A 24,044-nucleotide genomic window follows, 5' to 3' on the forward strand; every position below is an offset into this window, starting at 1 on the left:
GTTTCGCTCGTATAAACTCCTCTACCTACCACATTTCTATCAACTCAACTTCTGAAGAATCCTTCTCTAACTTCACCAGCACTGTGAAACACAAGAATCCATCAGTTGTAACACTTTTATCAATCTGGGGTGCGGGACAAAACTCTTCAACCTTTGGTTCAATGATAAACCAATCCTCTTCCAGAAAGACTTTTATCAAATCCTCCATAGAAACAGCCAGGCTCTATGGCTTGTTGGAAATCCCATATTGACTAGGCACACTCAAGCCAATGGGTTTATAAGAGTGGACAATCCTCCCACTCAATAAGGCCTATTGGGTGAGGAGTTAGGCCCAACTCCATCAAGTGGTATCAAAGCTAGCCCCATGTGAGCTGAGTGATTGACCAGCTGTGGGCTGCCAAACTACCTCCATTCATAGACAAATTGACCATATGGGCTTGACCGTGAGGGGGGGTGTTGGAGATCCCATATCGACTAGGCACACTCAAGCCAATGGGTTTATAAGAGTAGACAATTCTCCCACTCAATAAGGCCTATTGGGTGTGGAGTTAGGCCCATTGGGTGTGGAGTTAGGCCCAACTCCATCAAGATGGCTTCCATGGCCTAGACCTTGCTGGTGTAAAGCCAAATAGAAGAATCAACATGACAAATTTAGGAATCCTTTTCGACGAATGGCGCGATGAGGTAAATTTCGAGGCTAGAAACTCAGGTAAGTCATAGCTTTTACTGGTAATGACCAGCCATCATTTGCCTTTTCTCGACTCGATCACTTACCCAATAGAATCCTTGAAAAAGAACTTGGATTGGATACATGTTTTAGCATATGACTATTATGTGCCTACAAGGGATAAATTTATAGGCGCTCATGCTGCTTTATATGGTTCTTCAAGTTGGTTCAATACCAATTATAGTATAAGTGAATGGCTAAGAATTGGAGTTGAAGCTCAAAAACTTGTTCTGGGTTTGCCTTATCATGGCTACGCCTAGACATTGGTTAGTCCAGATGATAATGCTATTGGTGCACGGACTTCTGGTCCCAGTATCACAATAGATGGTTCTATAGGCTACAAGTTCATCAAATCGTACGTTCGAGATTATGGTTATGGAGCTGCTTCAGTGTATAATCATACTTATGTCGTGAATTTCTTCACTTCTGGAACAAATTGGATCAATTTTGATGGTGTTGAGGCTATAAGAGCAAAAGTTTCTTATGTAAAAGAAAAAGGGCTGCTTGGGTACAATGTGTTTCAGCTTTCTAATGATGACAAATGGGAGCTTTCTTCAGCTGGTATGGAATTGTTATTTACTTGTTATTCATTTGATCCTTCTTCAATTATCTTTTCCATTATTTTCTTAACAGAGAAAATACAGGGGAATTTCACTGGGAAGATCAATCCCAAGTGTTTCCAATTTATCATATTATTAAAATATTAGAGAAGTTTAACAACTATGTGAATCTAATGAACATAAGAAACATATTTTTAGTTCAAAAGGAAAGTACTGAAGATCAGCGAAACAAGCCACGGTTACTGATAATAATTCTTGTTACAGTAGCAATACTTATGCTGCTTCTTAGTGCCATAATTTGCTACTTGAAAAGAAGAGTACTCAAATCAACAGGTAACTTAAGCTTCTAGTTCAATATGAGTGCTATAATCAACCCTGAAATAGAGTAATTTGACCATTTATATGACTGAATTGTGCTTTGCATTATATTTGGTTTCAAGGATTATGAGTACTATGAAGAGTTCACTATCTAAACTGAAAATCAAAATATCAGCTGCTGAAAAACTTAACAATGATGCAAATAAGTTGCAAGTATTCAGTTTTACAACAATTAAAGCGGCTACAAATAGCTTCTCGAGCAATAATAAGCTCGGCGAGGGTGGATACGGTCCTGTCTACAAGGTAATACTAACAGATTGTAACATATAAGGTGCTAGTTTAGGAGTTGTTCAGCTGATGCCATATACAGGGTGTTCATGATATTTTTTAAATTATTGGATTAAGCCTATTGTGTCACATCAGTTTGTATATAAAGTTTGTTTGAAAAAGTACTAGGTTTCAACTATCAGGCGAGGTTAATTAAGGGACAAGAAATAGCAGTCAAGAGACTTTCAGAAACTTCTCCTCAAGGACTTGAAGAGTTCAAGAATGAAGTTGAGCTTACTGCAAGGCTTCATCATGTAAATCTTGTACGAGTCTTGGGAATTTGCACTGAAAAGAAAGAAAAGATGCTGATTTATGAACACATGCCGAAACAAAAGCTTGGATTTCTACATCTTTGATATGTAAACTCTATACTTCCAACTATGATCTATATATCTTTAACTGGGTTTAAATAGTTTGTCCATGTAACAATATTACGCTTACAAACTCTTCAAACTAATACTAAAACGGATGAATGATATGTCACTCCTATACAAGTTTGTATATGTAATCTTACTCTTTTCTAGAAAGATCAAAACATAAGCAAAAACAGTTATATTTTAGGACTTGTGGAAACTTGACTGTCTTGTTGTTTTTGCTTCTAGTTTTTAATTGACCAACTGATTACAAGTTTGGTTTTCTACAGATGCTAACAGATGGTATCTTTTAGATTGGAGAAAGCGTGTTCAGATCATTGAAGGTATTACTCAAGGGCTTTTATATCTGCAAGAATACTAAACTTTACAATAGTTCATAGAGACTTAAAGGCTGGCAACATTTTGTTGGATAAAGAAATGAACCCCAAAATATCAAATTTTGGAATGGCTAAAGCTTTTACGAAAGATGAATTTGAAGCTAACACAGGCCGCATAGTTGGAACATAGTAAGTCCTTAACTTACTTAAATTGATATGTGACACATTATTTCTATAAGTTTTCTTTGTTGAATAATGGCATTTTCTTGCCTATGTTGATTTGCAGTGGCTATGTTCCTCCTGAATATGTAAGAAAAGGTATATACTCTATGAAGTATGATGTTTATAGTTATGGAGTTTTGCTTCTACAAATCATAAGTGGCAAGAGGACCGCATGCTACTATGGCTCAAACGAAAATTTAACCCTTTTGGAATATGTAAGTCACTTTTTTTTGATAATTCAAGTCTCAACTTTAATCCATTAGCAGTCTTTCCTGTGAACATTTTTGTTTTTTTATAATGCAAACTTCATGAGATGAGCCAATAAATGGTTTATAATCGCCATTCAACATTGAAAAACAAAAATTTAGTCAAAATTTTTCATTTGAAACTTTAAACTGCAAAGCTTGGTAACATTTGGATTACTTTAGGGGTATGAGTTGTGGAGAGAAGGTGAAGGCATGGAGTTTTTTGATTCATCACTAGATGACTCTTCTTCTCCATTGAAACTAAAGAGATGCATGCAAGTAGCTTTATTGTGTGTCCAGGAAAATCTTGCCGAAAGACCAACCATGCTCAGGGTTTAGAACATGCTCAAAGGTGAGAGTGAAGACATCCCTCCTCCTAAGAAGCTTGCTTTTTCAGTCAAAAGAGATGAAGATGAGGATAGTAATTGCATCTTCAAGGTGAAAACATTTTCAGTCAATGATGCAACAATTACTCAACCGGAACAGCGATGAGTCGATGACTAATCCTGAAAGATATTGAAGTAGTTGTAGATTCCTTATTAACTATGCTACTCAACATGTAAACCACTGCTGTAATTGCTCTTGGGTATGTAGGGGAGATCGCAAGGTTCCTCTGAAACACTCAAGTTTTTATTTTTTTTTATTTTTTGCATCCCTTGGTAACACTACAGGGCATTGTTTAATTCTTTTACCCCCAAGCTCTATATTGTAGAGTTAATTTTGTTCTACACTACTGTTCATAGTTAGTTTCAATACTTTCTTTTAGTTTATCTGTTTTATGCACACAATCGTCTTCCAGGTCTTCATGTTTATAAAGAGGATTAATCACTCTACCTAATATTAATTACTTGTTAACATTGTTGGATGGATATCTGATTCATGGAATATATGATTGATGTGGTTATTAAACAAGAATGTCGATGCCACTTTCTGTCTCGAGGGTTTCATCCAATTCACCTTGGTGGTGTTTGTTATGGTTGGGTAGCCAGAGAATTCTGTTACGACTGTTGTTGAGGTGAGGGCTTGCTATTATTGTTATTATTTGGTGGTGCAGGATTTGGCTGGCCGGTTGGAGTACCTTTGGGAGATCGCTGCTAAGCGAAAACCAAAGTGGGCAACAACCACAAAAGTGGGGGAAAAAACAAAAACAAATTAACGTGACATTTTTTTGGGATTTTGGGAAAGTTTTAAGATTTGTTTGGGTTTTTGTTTTTCAGTAAAAGAAATTAAATGAGAGATAAAGAGTATCATCAAGAATGCAGTTGTTATCTAAATATAGAGAAGTATTGTGGAGACAAAGAATGAGATGAAAGGGAAATGGAAAAAGGGAATTTATACAATTAAAAGCGAGAAGAAGGGAATTTATAGGATTAAAAGCCAAAAAGAAAAATAGGTTAACCAGTTAACCGAATTAGCATCAGATTCAAGTGGAAAACCAGTTCGGTTTTGGTTTGGTTTTTCATTCAAACCGGATTCCGGTTCAGTTCAAGAAAGTGCCTAACCACTCCGGTTAACCGGATTTCACCACCTATGTATGACAATATATTGACCAAGAATGCTTCCAAGTATGACAATTTCAATTTTTCCTACTCACTCCTCTTAATAAGTGGTGGTAGTTATATGTAGCAGTCAGATCACAAAAATGCTTATAGCTATGGAGTATGATGTTTATAGCTATGCAGTGGCTATATTACCCTGAGTATATAAGAAAATGTATATACTCCATGAAGTGTGATGTTTATAACTATGGAGTTCTGCTTCTGCAAATCATTAGTGCCAAGAAGACAACATGCTATTGTGGCTCTTACAAAAATTTAACCTATTTAGAGTATGTAAGTTACCGGTCATTCTTTCCTGTAGACATCCTGATTTTTTTTTTTTTTTTTTTTTTAAATTGTGATTTACTATAGCGAGAAACTTGGCCAAAGTTGGGTAACATTTAAGTTACTTCAGGGGCATGAATTGTGGAAAGAAGTTGAAGTCATGGAGTTTTTCGATTTATCACTAGACGATTCGTCTTCTCCATGGAAACTGAAAAAATGCTTGCAAGTAGCTCTACTATGTGTCTAGGAAAATCCTGCAGATAGACCAACCATGTTGTATGTTTATACGATGCTCAAAAGCGAAACTGCAACCATCTCAACTACTAAAAGGCCTGCATTTTCAGTTAAAAGAGATGAAGATGAGGAAAGTAAATGTGCATTGGGATAAGAAAATCCCAAGTGCATAAATTCCTGAAGTTAAGAAAGATGTCAACAACGGAAGCCATATTGGCACATCCCATGACTTCTGCTCCTTCACCACAACAAAAAACTTGAGCAAATACCAATAGCCAAAGGTACCCCGACAAGCGACAACCACCAAGATTCTCACACTAAATTATTTCCAAAACTACCCATGGAAGATGATCATCGTCATTTTCATTGTTTTTGTTTTTGTTATTGGCACTTTCTTTTTGGTGGCTAGCGTTCTGGCGCTACAGCCCTTGACATTGACTTGTAGCTGCCATTTTTTTTGGGATGGCTCAATCTTACGATATTTTGGGAAGATTTTTCTAGGTTTTATTTTCTGTAGTGGAATCTTTGAGATTTGTGAAACTCTCATCCTTGTCCACAAGATGTATGGGAAAATGATTGAAAGAATGATTTTGGTGTTTAAAAGATTTTTCATTTAATTTTTGCTTGATTAAAATTGAAAATAACGGTTCATTAGGAAATAGGTGGGGCTGTCTAGCATTACTCATATTTTAAGTTGCTCGTCAAGTATGCCCAGCCCACCCAGTTAGAGTCAGAGGCGTCAAACTTAGGACAATAGGAAATAGGTGGAGCTGTCTAGCATTACTCATATTTTAAGTTGCTCGTCAAGTTACCCAGCCCACCCAGTTAGAGTCAGAAGCGTCAAACCTAGGACAGTAAGAAATAGGTGGAGCTGTCTAGCATTACTCATATTTTAAGTTGCTCGTCAAGTTACCCAGCCCACCCAGTTAGAGTCAGAAGCGTCAAACTTAGGACAATTACAATTTACAACTACTTTATAATCCAGTGCTTCGGCGAATACCAAAACTTGTAGACCTTCCCAATTAGACTCATGCAATCATCAAATCAATTAGAAAGCCCTGACTGCAATCTACATCCGATCGCAGTTGAATTCCACCCATGGTTACCGCCTACTCTACTCCAGCCTACTTCATAACTCCATAGTCCACATTATCCAACTCAATGAACTCAACATTCAAAACAAAACAATGGCAAAATCCTTACGAATAATTCTCTCGATCATCGTCATCATCTCCATTTCATTTCCATCTGCACTTGCATCACAGCCATTCAAATTCAAGCGGACCCCAAGGCTCTCTAGAAGATTCTCAAAGCAAACGAAACCCCAACCCCAACCCCAACCACAACAACAACAACAACAACAATAGTACCAGTACAAGACCAAATATTACGAGCAGCGTCTCGACCACTTCAGCTTCGCAGATCTCCCGAACTTCCAGCAATGATACCTAATAAACACCGAGCATTGGTTGGGCCCCTTCCACTTGTATAGTTAATGATCTAATTTCGTGAGATTAATTGTATAAAGTGACTTATATCTTACCTGGTACGTTTTCTCTTATGTTGATGTTTGTAGATTCCGAAGATGGCTCATGGTACAAGAAGGACCCTAGCTAGACGTGCAAATGTTGTTCCACAGAATCATAGTCCTGTACCGACACCTGAAATTGCTGCAATCACTAGTAAAGTTATGATATTGGTCCATATAAGCATACTGAAATATATACTTGGATTTTAGATATTGAGTACAATGTTTGTTTAAAATTTAAGAATACATTTTACTTTACCAACATGTAAACCGTCCTTGTGATAACATAGTATTTATTGTTGATGCATTATTTTGATTTTGTAGAGAATATTGTGGCAAAGAACGTGAGAGGGAAGAGTAGAGAAGTTGGATGTGAAAGACTCCTACAAATAGCGTAGTCAAAGTTGCATGTAGACTTTCAAAAAGAAGATGGAGTACCTACTGGAGTAAATGCATCAAAGTTGAGTACTGAGGTAGGAATAGTTGCGAGGAATTATGCCCTCATAAGAGTTCTTACTTGGAAGAAAGTTCCCTACGATGTCGAAAAACAAATGATTGCTCGTATCATGGTAATGTAGTTTAATATCATTATCCATATTGTCATACTTCCTTATGAAAATAATATATAATACCCATATAAGTTTAATGCATGTACATTATTGATGAATTTAGACCAAGTTTGACATTGATATCACGGAGCCCCATATACTGAAATGGCTAAAGCACAAATTGTGTAAGAGATTCAACAGCTTCCGGAGTGCCCTACACAAGAAATTCAAAGCATATGCTACTAAGGAGGAAGCATTACAGAATAGATTAGAAGAAATTAAAGATCCCGATGATTGGATATATCTTTGTGACTTTTTTTCTAGTGAAAAGTTTCAGGTAAGGTCAGCATGGCTTTTAATGTTATTATATATGTATTGTATTTTAATTTCCTGATTTTGTGGTGTTAGGCACGGTCAAAAACTTATTCTGAGAACCGGTCGAAGATGAGGTGTAACCACCGCGGTGGTTCCAAGAACTTTATCCAGCACAAAAAGGAAAAGGTATTTAAAATGATTCACCTATACAAATATACAACTTTGTTGTTCTGTTTACTAAATTTATTTCAATTTATGATCAATGACGATATGAACTGTTAAGGTGCACCAACTTGGGGAATCTGTCGGTCCTATACAATTATTTCATGACACTCGTTGGAGCGCGGAGAAAGGGTGGATTAATGAACAAGCAAGAGAGCTATATGTAAGTTGATCATCTTTCAATTATCGATATATGAAATGTCTTACCATTCAATTGGGTATAAATGTATTGTTTTTTCGTAACTATTCCATACTACCATGCTTTTATTGTTTTAATTTGAGTCTCATTGCATTTCTCTGTCATCTTTTGATCACCTGTAACTATGTTGCTACTTGTGCATTTGTTTGATATTGGCATTTAGTTTTCCTGAGTGTTACCAAACTTTTATAACTTTGCTGTGGTTTGCTATTGATATGTTACAAACATTGCAGGATAAGGCTGAAATTTAACTTGTGTTATATAGTTTCTCTTGATTGAACTTAACAGTTTGTATTTTTTAAAGCTGAAAGTTAGAGTTTCTTCTAGTAGGAAAAACCTGTTTCATGGTTTATAATCTGTTTGGATTGAACTTAACAGTTTGGATTTTATGATGTAGATATTATTATTGTCTGAATATATAATTTGAATGTTGTATCGCTGAACTTGGACGGATGAGATTATATTTTATTTTTTTTTTCTATATTTTGTGTGTGTGTGTGCATGTGTGTGAAGTCTTCCTCCATGGAATTGAGATTCAACTTGATTGAAACCACCTAAATCATAATGATTTAAAATTGTGCACATCATCTTGTGAAATGAATTTTGTTATTTTCAAAATATTCAGCTTCATGATTGCTGAAGATCATGTATGTTAGTGGAGTTTTTACAGTGTGATAGTGTATGTCCTTGGGAGCTCTGGTAGCAATGGCAGAGAGCCATGGCTTTGTTTTGCCTCTTGTAGAATTAAAACACTTTGAAAATGGGAAATGCATATGTACAGATTTATACTTCTTGATGAGTAGTACTGAACTAATCAACTTCCATTCCGTATCACCATAGCACCCTTGCCACATCACTTTTATGATATTTAGAAAATGCAACAACCCTTATCTTTCCAGTTACTTAGCATGTTTATGCATGGATATGTGAATGTCAATCTGTTGCTTATATGTGTATAAGAAAAACTTTATGTCAGAATTTGCCTTTTAGTGTTAGATTGATAATGTTTGAGATACTTGCTTCTCTACTCCATGAAATTTATTTTTGTTTGGTGTTGCAGTATTCTTTTATGTTGCTATTTAGTTTGTTGGTTGACTTATTGATTATGCATTCAATTGGTGGTAGGAAAAAATGATAAGAGCTGCAAGATGAAACACAAGCAGGGGAAAGTGAAAAAACAGAAGCTGAAATATGTGAGGAAGTTCTGGGTAAAGCTTCCGGATTTAACCAGAATTTTGCATTTTCACAGATTGAGCATCAATCCACTACAGCAGTAGCAGAGTTAAGGTGCATTGTGCAACAACAAGAAAATAAGATTAAACAGTTGGAGGAGCAGCTCATCTTATTTGATCAACAAAAAGAGAAAATAAAAAACCTTGAACACTAACAATTTGTCCGGTTGGAGATGATGAAGCAGCTAACTATAGCCCTTAAACTACAGCAATCTAATAAAACTCCAACTCGACAGCGCTTGCCATCTCCAACTGATGAAGACTCGTCCTCATTAGCTACAACTATTTCAAATACCGCAACTGGTGACACTTGACATGCTAACGGTATTGATGGTTATTTTTTTGTTGTATGGGCAGTAGATATTTTGACATGGGGGTAGAACCATTTTTTAGGATTGTTTGCATATATGTGTTAGATGGTGTACATGGGATGGACATTTTTTTGTTAGTTATGCACAGATAGATAGGTAGTGGGAAAAATGTGGGTGCATGCTGTTCTTTTGGGTTATGCACATGATGGGTGAGCGGTTCCGGGTACCCTGTATTTTTCGGGGGAACCGGAACCGGAACCGCACAATGCAGGTTCCCAAAAAAAGGAACCGAAACCGGAACCGTACAGTACAGGTTCTTCAATTCAAGGAACCGGAACCTAAAATGCAGGTTCTGGTTCATTTCCAGGGTACCCTATAAAAAATCAATTACCCCCCTATTAGTTTAAAAAATAACAAAAATACCTTATAAGTTTACAAATACACCCCTAACAAATTTTCATTATTCATTCATTTGTGTCCAATGTAACTCATAACCTGTAATCTCTAAGCAACACTTGAATTCAATCAATTCATCACAATTCACATAAAATTCGTCAATCAAAACCAAAACACAACAATTATTCATCACAATTCCATAAAATAAATTATTAATATTTATTAATTTACTAATTTAATGTTATAATTGTCAATTGGGTATTCATAATATACCAAATATAATTTAGTAAATTTAATATTAGAAACTAGTATATTATAATTAATAAGTGATCATACTACAATGTAAATTGTAATGTTATAATTAATTAAGTGATCATACTACAATGTAAATTGTAATATTATAATTAATTAAGTAAAATACTATTTAATTATAATGTAATATTAAATTAATTAAATTTTTAATCATTTAATTAAGTATTGTAATATTGTTTATAATAGAATGTTAATAATTAAATAATCATACCATAAATTTATAATATAATGTTTAATTAATAAAATTATAATAATTTGATTAAGTATTGTGTAAATTAGTAAATTACTAATGTTTATATAATGTCATAATCAATTAAGTAATCATTTAATTATGTAATGTTATATTAATATATGATCATACTATAATAGTATAATGTAATGTTATAATGAATTAAGTAATCATACTATAAATCTATATTTAATATTATTAATTAAATTTCAAATCATTTAATTAATATACTAATGTTATAATGGAATGTTATAATTGATTAAGTAATCATATTATAAATATATAAAGTAATGTTAATTAATTAATTTTTAATCGTTTAATTAAGTAATGTAATAGTATAGTAAATTAATAATGTTTATAATGTAATGTTATAAATTCATAACTATTAAGTAATTATGTGATCATTTAACTATTAATGCTAATAAAGTAAGTGATCATAATATAATGTAATATATAAATATTATAATTTAATTGAGAGATTATTTAATTATAATGTAATGCTTAATTAATGTTTATAATGAAATGTTTATAAGGTAATGTATAATTAATTAAATTTCTTATCATTTAATTAAGTATTGTGCTAATGTTTATGTAGTAAATTAGTAATTACTAATGTTTAAAACATAATATCATAACTCATAATCATTAAGTAATCATTTAATTATGTAATGTTATATTAATTATATGATCATATTATAATAGTTAATGTAATGTTATAAGAATTAGTAATCATACTATAAATCTATAATTTATATTATAATTAATTAAATTTCAAATCATTTGATATATACTAATGTTTATAATGGAATGTTATAATTGATTAAGTAATGATATTATAAATATAAGATAATGTTATAATTAATTAAATTTTAATCGTTAATTAAGTAATGTATAATATAATAAATTACTAAATTACTATGTTTATAATGTAATGTTATAATTCATAACTAATTAAGTAATAACTATAATGTAATGTTTAATAATGTTTATAAGGTAATGTTATAATTAATTAAATTTCTTATCATTTAATTAAGTATTGTGCTATAATTTATGTAGTAAATATAATTACAAATGTTTAAAACATATATCATAACTCATAATCAATTAAGTAATCATTTAATTATGTAATGTTATATAATTATATGATCATACTATAATAGTATAATGTAATGATAATGAATTAAGTAATCATAATATAAATCTATAATTAATATTATAATTAATTAAATTTCAAATCATTTGATTAATAACTAATGTTATAATGAAATGTTATAATTGATTAAGTAATGATATTATAATATATAAGGTAATGTTATAATAATTAATTTTTAATCGTTTAATAAATAATGATAATATAGTAAATTAGTAAATTACTAATGTTATAATGTAATGTTATAAATTCATAACTAATTATGTAATTATGTAATCATTTAACTATGTAATGCTATAATTAAGTAAGTGATCATAATATATAATGTAATTAATAATATTAAATTTATTTGAGTAATTATTTAACTATAATGTAATGCTTAATTAATGTTTATAAGAAATGTTATAAGTAGTAATATTATAATTAATTAAATTTCTTATCATTTAATTAAATATTGTGCTAATATTTATGTAGTAATTAGTAATTACTAATGTTAAAACATAATATCATAACTCATAATCAATAAGTAATCATTTAATTATGTAATGTTATATTAATTATATGATCATACTATAATAGTATAATGTAATGTTATAATGAATTAAGTAATCATCTATAAATCTATAATTTAATATTATAATTAATTAAATTTCAATCATTTGATTAATATACTAATGTTTATAATGGAATGTTATAATTGATTAAGTAATTATATTATAATATATAAGGTAATGTATAATTACTTAAATTTTTAATCGTTTAATTAAGTAATGTAATAATATAGTAAATTACTAAATTACTAATGTTTATAATGTAATGTTATAATTCATAACTAATTATGTAATCATTTAACTATGTAATGCTTAAATAAGTAAGTGATCATAATAATAATGTAATATAATAATATTATAATTTAATTGAGTAATTATTTAACTATATGTAATGCTTAATTAATGTTTATATAAAATGTTTATAAGATAATGTTATATTAATTAAATTTCTTATCATTTAATTAAGTATTTTGCTAATGTTTATGTAATAAATTAGATATTACCAATATTTATAAATAATGACATAATCAATTAAGTAATTATTTAATTATGTAATGTTATAATAATATATATCATACTATAATGTAATGTTATAGTGAATTAACTATTAAGTAATCATACTATAAATTTTTAAGTAATATTATAATTGATTAATTTTAATCATTTAATTAAGTTTGTACTAATGTTTATAATAAAATGTTATAATTGATTAAGTAATTATATAAATCTATAACGTAATGCTATAATTAATTAAATTTTTAATTATAAATCAATTAATTAACTATTTAATTATGTTATAACTTATAAGTCAATTAATTAAGTAGTAATCAATTAATGTAATGCTATAATAATTATACTATAAATCAATTAAGTAATGTATAAAATTATAATTAATTAAATAATCATTTAACTATAATGTAATGTTATAATTGATTAAGTATGATATTTAACTAGTAATTAAATTTATTAATGTTTATCATTTATCATATATAATTAATTAATTACTAATTTATTATAGATATACTTAGAACTTGATAATTGAAGTAATAACTAAATATATTATTACTCAATCAAATATACTATTTTATTCAAAAATAATTCTTTTAATAACATTAAAAATGTAAAACACTTTTAATTGGATCATAATTCCAATTATTCACTTAATTGATCAAAACTTTAATATTAATGTATTATAATATATTAAAGCTTTTAATATGGTATATTTATATGTAATAAGTATAATTGTATTCGTATATTTATTTAATTAGGTTATTCAAAAATTTAACTTTTTCTATTTTAAATTTTTTATATGTAAAATGATAGAAACTCCCCCATTATTTACATTTCACAAATATTTCATTATAGTCCAAGTTCCAAAATAGGTTCTAAACAGGTTCCAAAACAGGTTCCAACAGGTTCAAAAACAGGTTCCAAAGCAGGTTCCAAATAGGTTCCAAACAGGTTCAAATAGGTTCCAAAATAGCTTCCAAACAGTTCCAAACCGGGTACCCCTTACAGGTTTCAAAACAGGTTCCAAACGGGTACCCCTTACAGGTTCCAACAGGGTACCCTTTTTACAGGTTCCGGTTCCGATTCCTCCACATGCAAGAACCGGAACCAAATCGCATAGTAACGTTCCAAAAAATTGGAACCGGAACTTACCCGCACAGTGCAGGTTCTGGGTAGGTTCCGGTTCTGGTTCCGATTCTACCCGCTACCCGTGCTCACCTCTAGCACATGTGATAGTGCATTTTGGATTTTTATTGCTCATCATGCATAAAATCCATGTATAGACTCTATATATATGTATGAAAATATGATATTTGATTTAGTGATCAGATTTTTATTGTGTCCATTATTTTTTTGATGTTGAATGTATAATGTAGGTCAATACGAAATGCTCTTAAAAAAAAAAACACATTCTGCAACTAATTTTTTAGTAGCAAAAGTCATTAGCATAATTGCATTCCGCTGAAGGTCATATGAAATGCTCTAAAAAAACATATTCTGTAACTATGTTTTAGTAGCAAAAGTAATTTAGTATAATTGCTTCCACATTCAGCGTCTAAAAATAGTCGTGAAAACCTTTTGGATTTCACATTCAGCGTCTAAAATGATTAAATTAACCATTAAATTTTAGTCACCAAACGATACATTCGTCCAAATAAAATAGTCGTGAAAATTTATTGATTCCACATTCAGCGTCTAAAATGACTATAATTAACTACTAAATTTTAGTCACCAAAAGATACATTCGGCCACTAATAAAATAGTTGCGAAAACCTATTGGATTCCACATTCAGCGTCTAAAATGACTATAATTAACTACTAAATTTTTGTCACCAAAAGATACGTTCGGCCACTAATAAAATAGTCGCGAAAACATATTAGATTCCATATTCAGCGTCTAAAATAACTATAATTAACTACTAAATTTTGGTCACCAAAAGATACATTCGACCATTAATAAAATAGTCGCGAAAACCGTTTGGATTCTACATTCAGCATCTAAAAGTATTATAATTAACCACTAAATTTTGGTCACCAAAAGATACATTCGTCGACTAATAAAATAGTTACGAAAACCTTTTACGAAATTACCCTTACACCTTTGGCGTCTAATTTTTGTGGGATTCGCAACAAATTATTAGACACGAAAAGGTACATTTTGCATCTAATTGATTAGTCGCTGTACAATTTAACCAAATTACCCTTGAACTTTTAGCGTCTAAGTTGGGGGATTATTTTGACCAACATTTAGCGACTATTTTGCTAGTCGCAAAAAAAAAAAAAAAAAAAAAAAAAAAAAAAAATTCCGCGTCTAAACAAAAATTTAGACGCGCAAAGAATCTACCACAACGATACTGCAACTAAGGGGCGACTACTAAATTTAGACGCGAAAAATGGCTTAGCATCTAAATGTGACTTTCTGCGTCTAATTTTACTAGATGCAGAATGCCAGTTTTCTTGTAGTGTAGTGAATTTCCCATATCAGAAATAAATTATGCCTTGTTTACTCACCTTATATGTGCTTTTGCTAATGTAGACTCTTCCACTTACCAGCTCTCCATCCCATCTACCAATGAACAATACTTCTCAAACTTTACTGGTACCATCTTATGCAAAAGTCCATCAGTTACAACTCTTCTATCAGTCTGGAAAGGACAGAATGCAACAAGTCAATCCATATTGGGCAACAAAGTGAACTATTCAGTTCTATCTTCAATGGTTAGTGATTCTTCTCATAGAAAGTCTTTTATTGAATCTTTGATGAAAACCGCCAAGTATTATAGATTTAAAGTGATTCTTCATAAGGAACAACCATTCCTTATGAAGGAACACATAAGGAATGGCTGTTTGTTTCTAGTAATTCCTTGGGTACCTTGGGTGCGGTGGGAGTTGATGTGACAGTGTTAATATGTTATCACGTTAAGGTTGTATGAGAATATTGTGAAATTGGGTTGTAAACGTAACATTTTTCAAGTTCTTATACTTATATAATATGCAACTCATGTGTAAGCCTCAAATTGGTGATAAGAAATTATTTAATTACAAGGTCTCATAATTTTATTTATTTAATTTTTTTTTTTTTTTGAGCATATACTAGGGTGAATAATGTTATAACAAAAAGGCATTTTATAAATAAATTTGTATATCAAATATTAGTCCAATTAATTTTTTTTTTCTATGCACGATTTTTGCTAGACTTTTTATTAAGAACAAAAAATGTCAGTTAAACAAAAATGGGCAAAAAAATGGGTTAGGGCATCTCCAACCCAGCGCTATTTTGGTGTAAAAACACCAAAATAGCGTGAAACTTACCTCCAACCCAGCACCATTTTCTGCACCAATTTGGTGCCCAGTTACAGTGCCATGCCAAATTTGGTGTAGCACTGTTCATGCTCACCAATTTGGCGTGGCACTGTTCAAACAGTAAAAAAAATATATTTTTTTTGTTATTTGTANTTTTTGATTCATCACTGGATGATTCGTCTTCTCCATTGAAACTAAAGAGATGCATGCAAGTAGCTTTATTGTGTGTCCAGGAAAATCCTGCTGAAAGACCAACCATGCTCAAGGTTTATAACATGCTCAAAGGTGAAATTGAAGACATCCCTTCTCCTAAGAAGCCTGCTTTTTCAGTCAAAAGAGATGAAGATGAGGATAGTAATTGCATCATCAAGGTGAAAATATTTTCAGTCAATGATGCAACAATTACTCAACCGGTACCGCGATGAGTCAATGAGTAATCTTGAAAGATATTGAAGTAATTACTGTATGCAGGGGAGATTGCAGAATTCCTCTGAAACACTCAGGTTTTCCATTTTTTTATTTTTTTTATTTTTTGTTTGTTTCCATCCCTTGTAACACCTCAGGGCATTGTTTAATTCTTTTACCTGTAACTCTATATTGTAGAGTTAATTTTGTTCTGTTCATAGCTGATGCAATACTTTCTTTTAGTTTATTTGTTATATGCACACAATCATTTACAGGTTTACTAAGAGGATAAGTCAATCTACCTATATTAATTAATTGTCAACTTTTTCGGATGAATATCCGATTCATGGAATATTCAATTAATGTGGTTATTAAACAAGAATGTCGGTGTCACTTTCCGTCTTAAGGGTTTCATCCAATTTTCCTTGGTAATTGTATGACAGTATATCGACCAAAAATGCTTCCAAGTATGACAATTTCAATTTTTCCTGCTCACTCCTAATTGGTGGTGGTGGTAATTATATGTAGCAGTAACCTCAAAAATTTGACAATTCTGGGATTTTTTATAGTTGACTGGCTATGCATTCAGTAAAGATGTGCATCCTTTAATTTTGTCTGACACAAATGCACAGTTTATAAGCAGTTGACCAAAGAATGACCAAAAATTTTAAAAGTAAAATTTCCTTCCTATTGAAAGCTTGATTAGCATATAAAAAAATTCAATTTTTTCTTGTGCACACTTACTTACCTTAGATAGCTTCCGATTTGCCTAACATTAGAATTAGAATTAGAATTAGAATTAGAATTAGCATTAGCATATACTGAAATTTGCTTCAAATTTGGCTAAAATTTTTCTTGTACAAGGAATCAATGGCTTGCAAAACCATCAGCCTTATTTTCCTCTACCTGTCCCTCAGTTTGCAGTTCTCATACTGTTAAAGTTGGATTAGAGGCGGCTACTGGATTTCCTGCAATGAGCTTCCGATTTCTGGCATAAATTGTGCTCTTTTCACTCACCTTATGTGTGGTATGCTTACATAGATTCCTCCACTGACCACATCTTAATAAACTCCACCTATGAAAAATCCTACTCTAATTTCTCTAGCACTGTGAAGCACAAGAATCCATCATTTACGACCCTATTATCAATCTGGGCTGGACGGCAATGCTCTACTATCCTTTCTTCAATGATAAACCAAACATCTTCCAGACAGACTTTCATTGACTCCTCCATAAAAACTGCTAGGGTTTATGACTTCCAAGGCCTGGACCTTTATGGTGTAAAGCCTAATAGAAGCACCAACATGACCAATTTTTAGGAACCCTTTTAGATGAGTGGTACGCTGCAGTAACTTCTGATGTCAAGAAACTCTGACAAGTCACAGCTGATATTGGTAATGAGCTGCCATCACTAGCCTGCAAACGACTCCATGATTTACCCTGTATATTCAAGACAGAGGAACTTGGATTGGATGCATCTTTTAGCATATGATTACTATTTGCCTACAAGAGATAATTTTACAGCACTCATGCTGCTTTATATGGCCCATCAGGCTGGCTCAATACAAATGATAGTATAAGGGAATGGCTTGATAAAGGACTACTTGCTGACAAGCTGGTACTTGGTTTTCCTTATCATTGCTATGCATGTACGCTTCTTAATTCCCATGATATTTCAGTTGGTGCACCGGCTTCAGGCCTAGCTATCACAAAAGATGGTTGCATAGGCTATAAGCTCATCAAATCTTTCATTCGCGTTATGGTTGTAGGGCTGCTTCAGTGTACAATGACACTTATGCAGTGAATCTCTTCACTGGTGGAACAAACTGGATCAATTTTGATGGTGCGGAGGCTGTAAAAGCTAAGGTTTCATTTGCAAAAGAGAAAGGGCTACTTGGTTACAGTTTATTTCAACTAGGCAACCACGAAAACTGGGAGTTTTCCTCAGCTGGTATAGAACTGTTAATTGCTTCTAATCTTCAATAATTGTCTCAACAATTAATCCAAAATTTTGACTGTAAGAGAAATTGAGTAACTTGGTGACACATACAAATTAACATAACAAATTAACAATGAAACAACTTTCATAACCCAAAAGGAAGGTGATGATCGGCAAAAACAAACAGCGGCTTCTGATGATTATTCTGGTTACATTAGCAACATTTATGCTGCTACCGGGGATCTTAATGTGTTTTTTGAAAAGAATATTACTCAAGCCAAGAGGTAATTTGACCCTAATTATATAATCACAATGAAATAGAATGATTGCCTAACTATTTCCTAATTTTGCATTTCATTACATTGGTTTCAGGGGTTATAAGTAATGTGAAAAGATTGCTGTCTAAACTGAAAACAAAAGCATCAGTTGCCAGAAATCTTAACAAAAATGCAAACAATCTGCAAATATTCAAGTTTACAACTATTAAAGAAGCTACAAATAACTTCTCAAGTGACAAAAAGCTCAGCGAGGGTGGATATGGACCTGTTTACAAGGTAATATTAGAAACTGTTTGATCTCAAAATCCATCAAGGACTTCAGGAGTTTCAAGGATGAAGCTAGCGATCACTATGTATATATTTCAGGGGAAATTTCCAATAGGACAGGAGATAGCAGTGAAGAGAGTTTCCCAAGCTTCTCATCAAGGACTTGAGGAGTTCAAGAATCAAGTCGAGCTTACCGTGAGGCTGCAACATGTAAATCTGGTACCGATCTTGGGGATTTGCACTCAGAGGGAAGAAAATATGTTGATTTACCAGCACATGCCAAGCAAGAGCTTGGATTTCTACATCTTTGGTGTGCAGACTCTTGGGTTTTGGTTTTGGTTCTGGTTTTGGTTCTCATCTATAGGCCTAATCATCTAAGCTTCAAAGAAGCCCTCATTCTTTCTTCCTGGTAATTCCAATTTTCTACACAATCGTGGAGGTGATATCTATTAGAATGAGAACAACGCATTCAAATCATTTGAAGGGATTACTCAAGGGATTTTATATCTTCAAGAAAACTCAAATTTTATGATAGTTCACAAAGACCAGAAGGCTAACAACATTTTATTAGACAAAGACCTGAATCCCAAGATATTGGATTTTGGCATGGCTATAGCTTTTACAAAAGATGAATGTGAAGCGAAAACCGACCGAATTATTGGAACATAGTAAGTAATTAACTTGTCTGTCAAAACAAAACATGACATTTTATATGTTTCATTTGTTGAATTATTGACAATTTTCAGCGTTTACGTTGAATTGCAGTGCCTATATTCCCCTTGAGTATGTATGAACAGGTATATACTCCATGAATTATGATGTTTATGGCTATGGAGTTTTGCTTCTGCAAATCATCAGTGGCAAGAAGACTGCATGCTATTGTGGCCCCTGCAAAATTTGACCCTTTTAGAATATGTAAGTTACCAGTCATTCTTTCCTGTAGACATCCTGATTTAAAAAAAAAAAAAAAAAAAAAAAATTGTGATTTACTATAGCGAGAAACTTGGCCAAAGTTGGGTAACATTTAAGTTACTTCAGGGTTATGAATTGTGGAAAGAAGGTGAAGTCATGGAATTTTTCGATTTATCACTAGACGATTCGTCTTCTCCATGGAAATTGAAGAAATGCTTGCAAGTAGCTCTACTTTGTGTCCAGGAAAATCCTGCAGATAGACCAACCATGTTGGATGTTTATACAATGCTCAAAAGAAACTGGAGCCATCCCAACTCCAAAAGGCTTGCATTTTCAGTTAAAAGAGATGAAGATGAGGAAAGTAAATGTGCATTGAAGGTGAAAATTTGCTCAGTCAATGAGGCAACATTCAGCAAACTGGTAGTCAAATGACAATGTAGCCTCTCATGGTACATACTAGAGAAGATATTGACATATTCGCGCTCAGTCACCGATCAAGTAGGCTTAATCTGTCCTAGAATACGATGGAAGCTGCCCTTGGAAAGTTGTAGATAATCACAAAATTTGCTTGAAAATTTAATGAGTGTTCTTATATTCAAGTGTTTATAGAAAATATTTTGTTTCTGGAATTCAGCCTATCCTCAATTTTCTGTAGTGCCACAAGCTGAGAAGCCAATTCTATTCATCAGCCCTTTGTGAAATGTGACGCTATATTACATAAAAAGTTTTCTCGGTTCTATAAAGTTTGGCTCATGAAAACATAGCCTTCTTTCAATTTATTTAATGAAAGAAAATCCCTTTTGGGGATACTGTACAATTTATTTAATGAAGGAAAATTCCTTTTGGGGAAACATACAGTGAAGAGGATGGGTCGTTATTTTACCATTGACCCACAACAGCAAGCAGCCTTGGTGCCTTTACGATTACGCAACTTCAACTTGAAAAAGAAACAAGAAAAACCTGGTTCAAGTTTTGCCACGTTTCTGAGTTCAAAAGCTTACATTAACTGAAGACTACACGCTGGCGGCCACAAGCAATCAATTGATGATACTTTGATTAGTTTCTATTGCTGTCAAAATGATATTTTAATGAAATTTTTATATTTTTAATGTGGTTTTTAACATTTTCATTTTTCAGATGAATTTAATATTAAATGATCTCGCCAACGTTTTCTAGCTTCCGTGTGCGCCATTTCGACGGCGGTCACGGCTGACGGTGGCTGCCAGTAGCAGCAGGTGGGTGAGGATGATGGTTTAAGTGGGTTACAATTTATTTTGAATTCAAGAGTAATTCTATCCAAAAAATTAATTAATTTAGGTAAACTTGTAAAAGGCAGATTCATGAAAATTGATTTTAAAACAAAGACATTATTGTCTAAAATATTTATTAATAAGAGATAAAATTATAACAAAAATAAGATAATCAAGTAATCTTATAATACTTAAGAAAATAGAAGTATTACCTCTAATATCACCAATAATAACTATTATTAATTTTAAAAAATTACCAGAATCTTATATTACTTAATAACCAAATATGATAAAAAATTAATATAACATGACATATTCTCACTAATCTTATATAACTCCATTGATTAGTTAACAGTTGACAAACACTTACACGAAGAATATAAAAAATTAGTTTATACAACCCCCAACCTTATTGTTAGCTAACAGTTGACGAACACTTGCATGAAGAATATCAAAAATTATTTAGCTAGTAAATCAGTACCTTATGTTGAAGATCAAGGCTAACAAGCTTTTATGAGTGTGTTTGGTTCATTATTTTGGATAGAATTTTAGGGATAAAATTGGATAGTTGGATAGAGTTAGAATTACGATAATAGGATTTACAGAATATATGTTTGGTTGAGTATTTTGGCTTTGATATTTGTGTTAAATATTTGATTAATATATTTTTTTATAAATGATTTACTAATATAATATTTTATTAAATTTTATTAAAATAATGTATTATTATATATATAACTTATCAAGTTATATTTTAATAATATTAAATATTTTATTGATAATTTTGTCATCCGTAGATGTTAGAAAATAAAAACTTATATTAATTTTAAGTACTAATCTAACTGTTTAAAAACATCACATTAATACATAAACTGAAATAGTGAAGTGAAGAAAAAAAGTGAAACCATTAAGTGAAACCGTGCGTAATGTAAACTGAAATGGTGAACACTGAACAAGTGAAGTGAAAGAGCGTGAAAGAAGAAATACGAACACGTGAAAAAGGACTGAAAAAAAAAAAAAAAAAGTCATAAGCTGTCAAAAGAGAACGCGTGAAAAAGGGGAAGCCCTGCAAAAAAAATTCAAAATCTCAAAAGCTATCAAAAAAGTAAAGGAATTGATTTTTGAAGATCCTATTCTCTAAATAATGAACCAAACACTATTCTCAAAACCGTCTCATAAAAATATCCATCCAAACGCAGCCCATATTTTTCCCGAGTAATGTGTGTAAATACATTACATGGAAATTAATTGGAATTAATTAAAATTAGTGCATAATTAAGTCTCTTCAAGCTCTATTAATAGTTAAGGTGCATGAGACAGAGAAATAAAAGTAATTAATAAGAGCAAGATGGCTATGAAGATTGAGATTGTTTCAAGAGAAATCATCAAACCATCTTCTCCAACTCCTCAACACCTCAGAAATTTCAAGCTTTCCTTTATAGACCAGACTGCTCCAGCAGTCTATGTGCCATTGCTGCTTTTCTACCTTCCAAAAAATGATAGTGATTCCCATGTGGTGGAGGCCGCTGAAAGATCTCAACATCTGAAAACATCTTTGCCAAAATTGCTGGCTGAGCTCTACCCTCTTGCAGGTATAATCAAAGACCGAACAACCATTGAATGCAATGATAATGGAGCTGAATATATCCAAGCTCGAGTCGATGGGACTTTGGCGGACATTCTTAAACGACCTGATTGTTCTATTTTAAGAAGTTTCCTTCCTGTTGAGATGGAATCTACGGATTCTGAAACCGGGCGTATAGTGTTTGTTCAAGCTAGCTTTTTCGAATGCGGTGGAATGGTTCTTGGATTGTGCTTTTCGCATAAAATTACAGACGGAACCACGCTAGGCACAGTTGTAAAGAGCTGGTCTTCTATAGCTCTTTCAGGGTCTAAAGATTCAGTGAAATTTCCTGAGTTCAATGTAGCATCATCAATTTTCCATCCATTAGATTCAGACATTCCTCCAATTATGAAGGTGACTAGAGACGAGTCCGTAATTACAAAGAGGTATGTGATTGAATCATCAAAGATTGTTAAACTCAAGGCAAAAGCTGCCAGTCCAATGGTGCTGCAACCGACCCGGTTTGAAGCCGTTTCCTCGCTTATCTGGAAATGTCTTGACAATGTTTCAAGATCAATCAAAGGGTTTCCAAGGCTATCTGTGATGAGCATCTATATCAATTTACGTAAAAGGACTGTGCCTTCTCTCCCAGGAAACGCTATCGGGAACGCGGTGGGGGCGTTCTTTCCTTCACATTCAACTGAGAAGGAGATAGACTTTCAAGATTTGGTTACTAAACTGAGCAAGGGATTAAAAGAATTTCACAAAAATGCCATGGAAACTATAAATGAAAAGAAAAAAGCATGGTTGAGCATGTGTGGGATAGAAAACTTCGGAGTAAGAGATGATATTGACCATTATATGTGCTCGAGTTGGTGTAGATTTGGGTTTTATGAAGCTGATTTTGGGTGGGGAAAACCAGCATGGGCTACTGTGCCAAATTGGCTGGTTCCAAATTTGGTTTTGCTGATGGATACAAAAGATGGTGAAGGAGTAGAAGTATTTGTGACACTGAAGAAAGAAGAGATGACCTTATTTGAACTTGAGAAGGATTTGCTTGAATTTGCTGCTGTTAATCCAAGTGTACTGAACTAAAGAGATGGATTGTGATGAAGAATTGCATGGGAACTTCTGGCTAGCTTTGCCTTCTATGGAATAAATTAAGTGTGTGATTTCTGTACTTGAACTTCCCAATCGGAAAAGAATAAAGACATAAGGTTGCTTCCTTCTTGTTGATGTCTATTCAATTTTGAGAAATAAATTTAAAAAAAGATTTACTGCCTGGCTGTCATTTTCAGCACCAACAAAGCACCACCGGCAACCGCCTAGGTGGCAAGTCTGGCAACACTGTCGGTGTTGTCGGAATCGGCATCTGCCGATCTACACAACCCAAATGATCTATACAACACTGTCAATTTTCTGTAGTGCCACAAGCTAAGAAGCCAACTTGAAAAAGAAACAAGAAAAACCTGGTTC

The 24,044-nt window shown here is 32.5% G+C and overlaps 3 protein-coding genes across 3 annotated transcripts; all 3 read left to right on the forward strand.

The window, feature by feature from the left end:
• The first annotated feature begins 642 nt into the window (after window positions 1–642).
• LOC116143471 (putative cysteine-rich receptor-like protein kinase 16) lies at window positions 643–2,288 on the forward strand. Its single transcript, XM_031428931.1, has 6 exons — window positions 643–709; window positions 821–961; window positions 1,004–1,288; window positions 1,486–1,620; window positions 1,781–1,908; window positions 2,076–2,288. The coding sequence occupies exons 1-6, from the start codon at window positions 643–645 to the stop codon at window positions 2,286–2,288; spliced, it is 969 nt and encodes a 322-aa protein (XP_031284791.1).
• A 292-nt stretch (window positions 2,289–2,580) lies between these two features.
• On the forward strand, window positions 2,581–16,603 carry LOC116143396 (G-type lectin S-receptor-like serine/threonine-protein kinase SRK). Its single transcript, XM_031428846.1, has 4 exons — window positions 2,581–2,812; window positions 2,910–3,060; window positions 3,274–3,310; window positions 16,107–16,603. Exons 1-4 carry the CDS (start codon window positions 2,724–2,726, stop codon window positions 16,376–16,378), a joined length of 549 nt encoding a protein of 182 aa, XP_031284706.1. The 5' UTR covers window positions 2,581–2,723; the 3' UTR covers window positions 16,379–16,603.
• A 5,749-nt stretch (window positions 16,604–22,352) lies between these two features.
• Window positions 22,353–23,663, forward strand: LOC116143473 (BAHD acyltransferase At5g47980-like). The gene has a single exon (XM_031428933.1). It carries the CDS (start codon window positions 22,353–22,355, stop codon window positions 23,661–23,663), a length of 1,311 nt encoding a protein of 436 aa, XP_031284793.1.
• The last annotated feature ends 381 nt before the right edge of the window (window positions 23,664–24,044 follow it).

This window comes from Pistacia vera, unplaced genomic scaffold, assembly GCF_008641045.1.
Source record: "Pistacia vera cultivar Batoury unplaced genomic scaffold, PisVer_v2 Contig430, whole genome shotgun sequence".
In the NCBI taxonomy this organism is placed as follows: domain Eukaryota; kingdom Viridiplantae; phylum Streptophyta; class Magnoliopsida; order Sapindales; family Anacardiaceae; genus Pistacia; species Pistacia vera.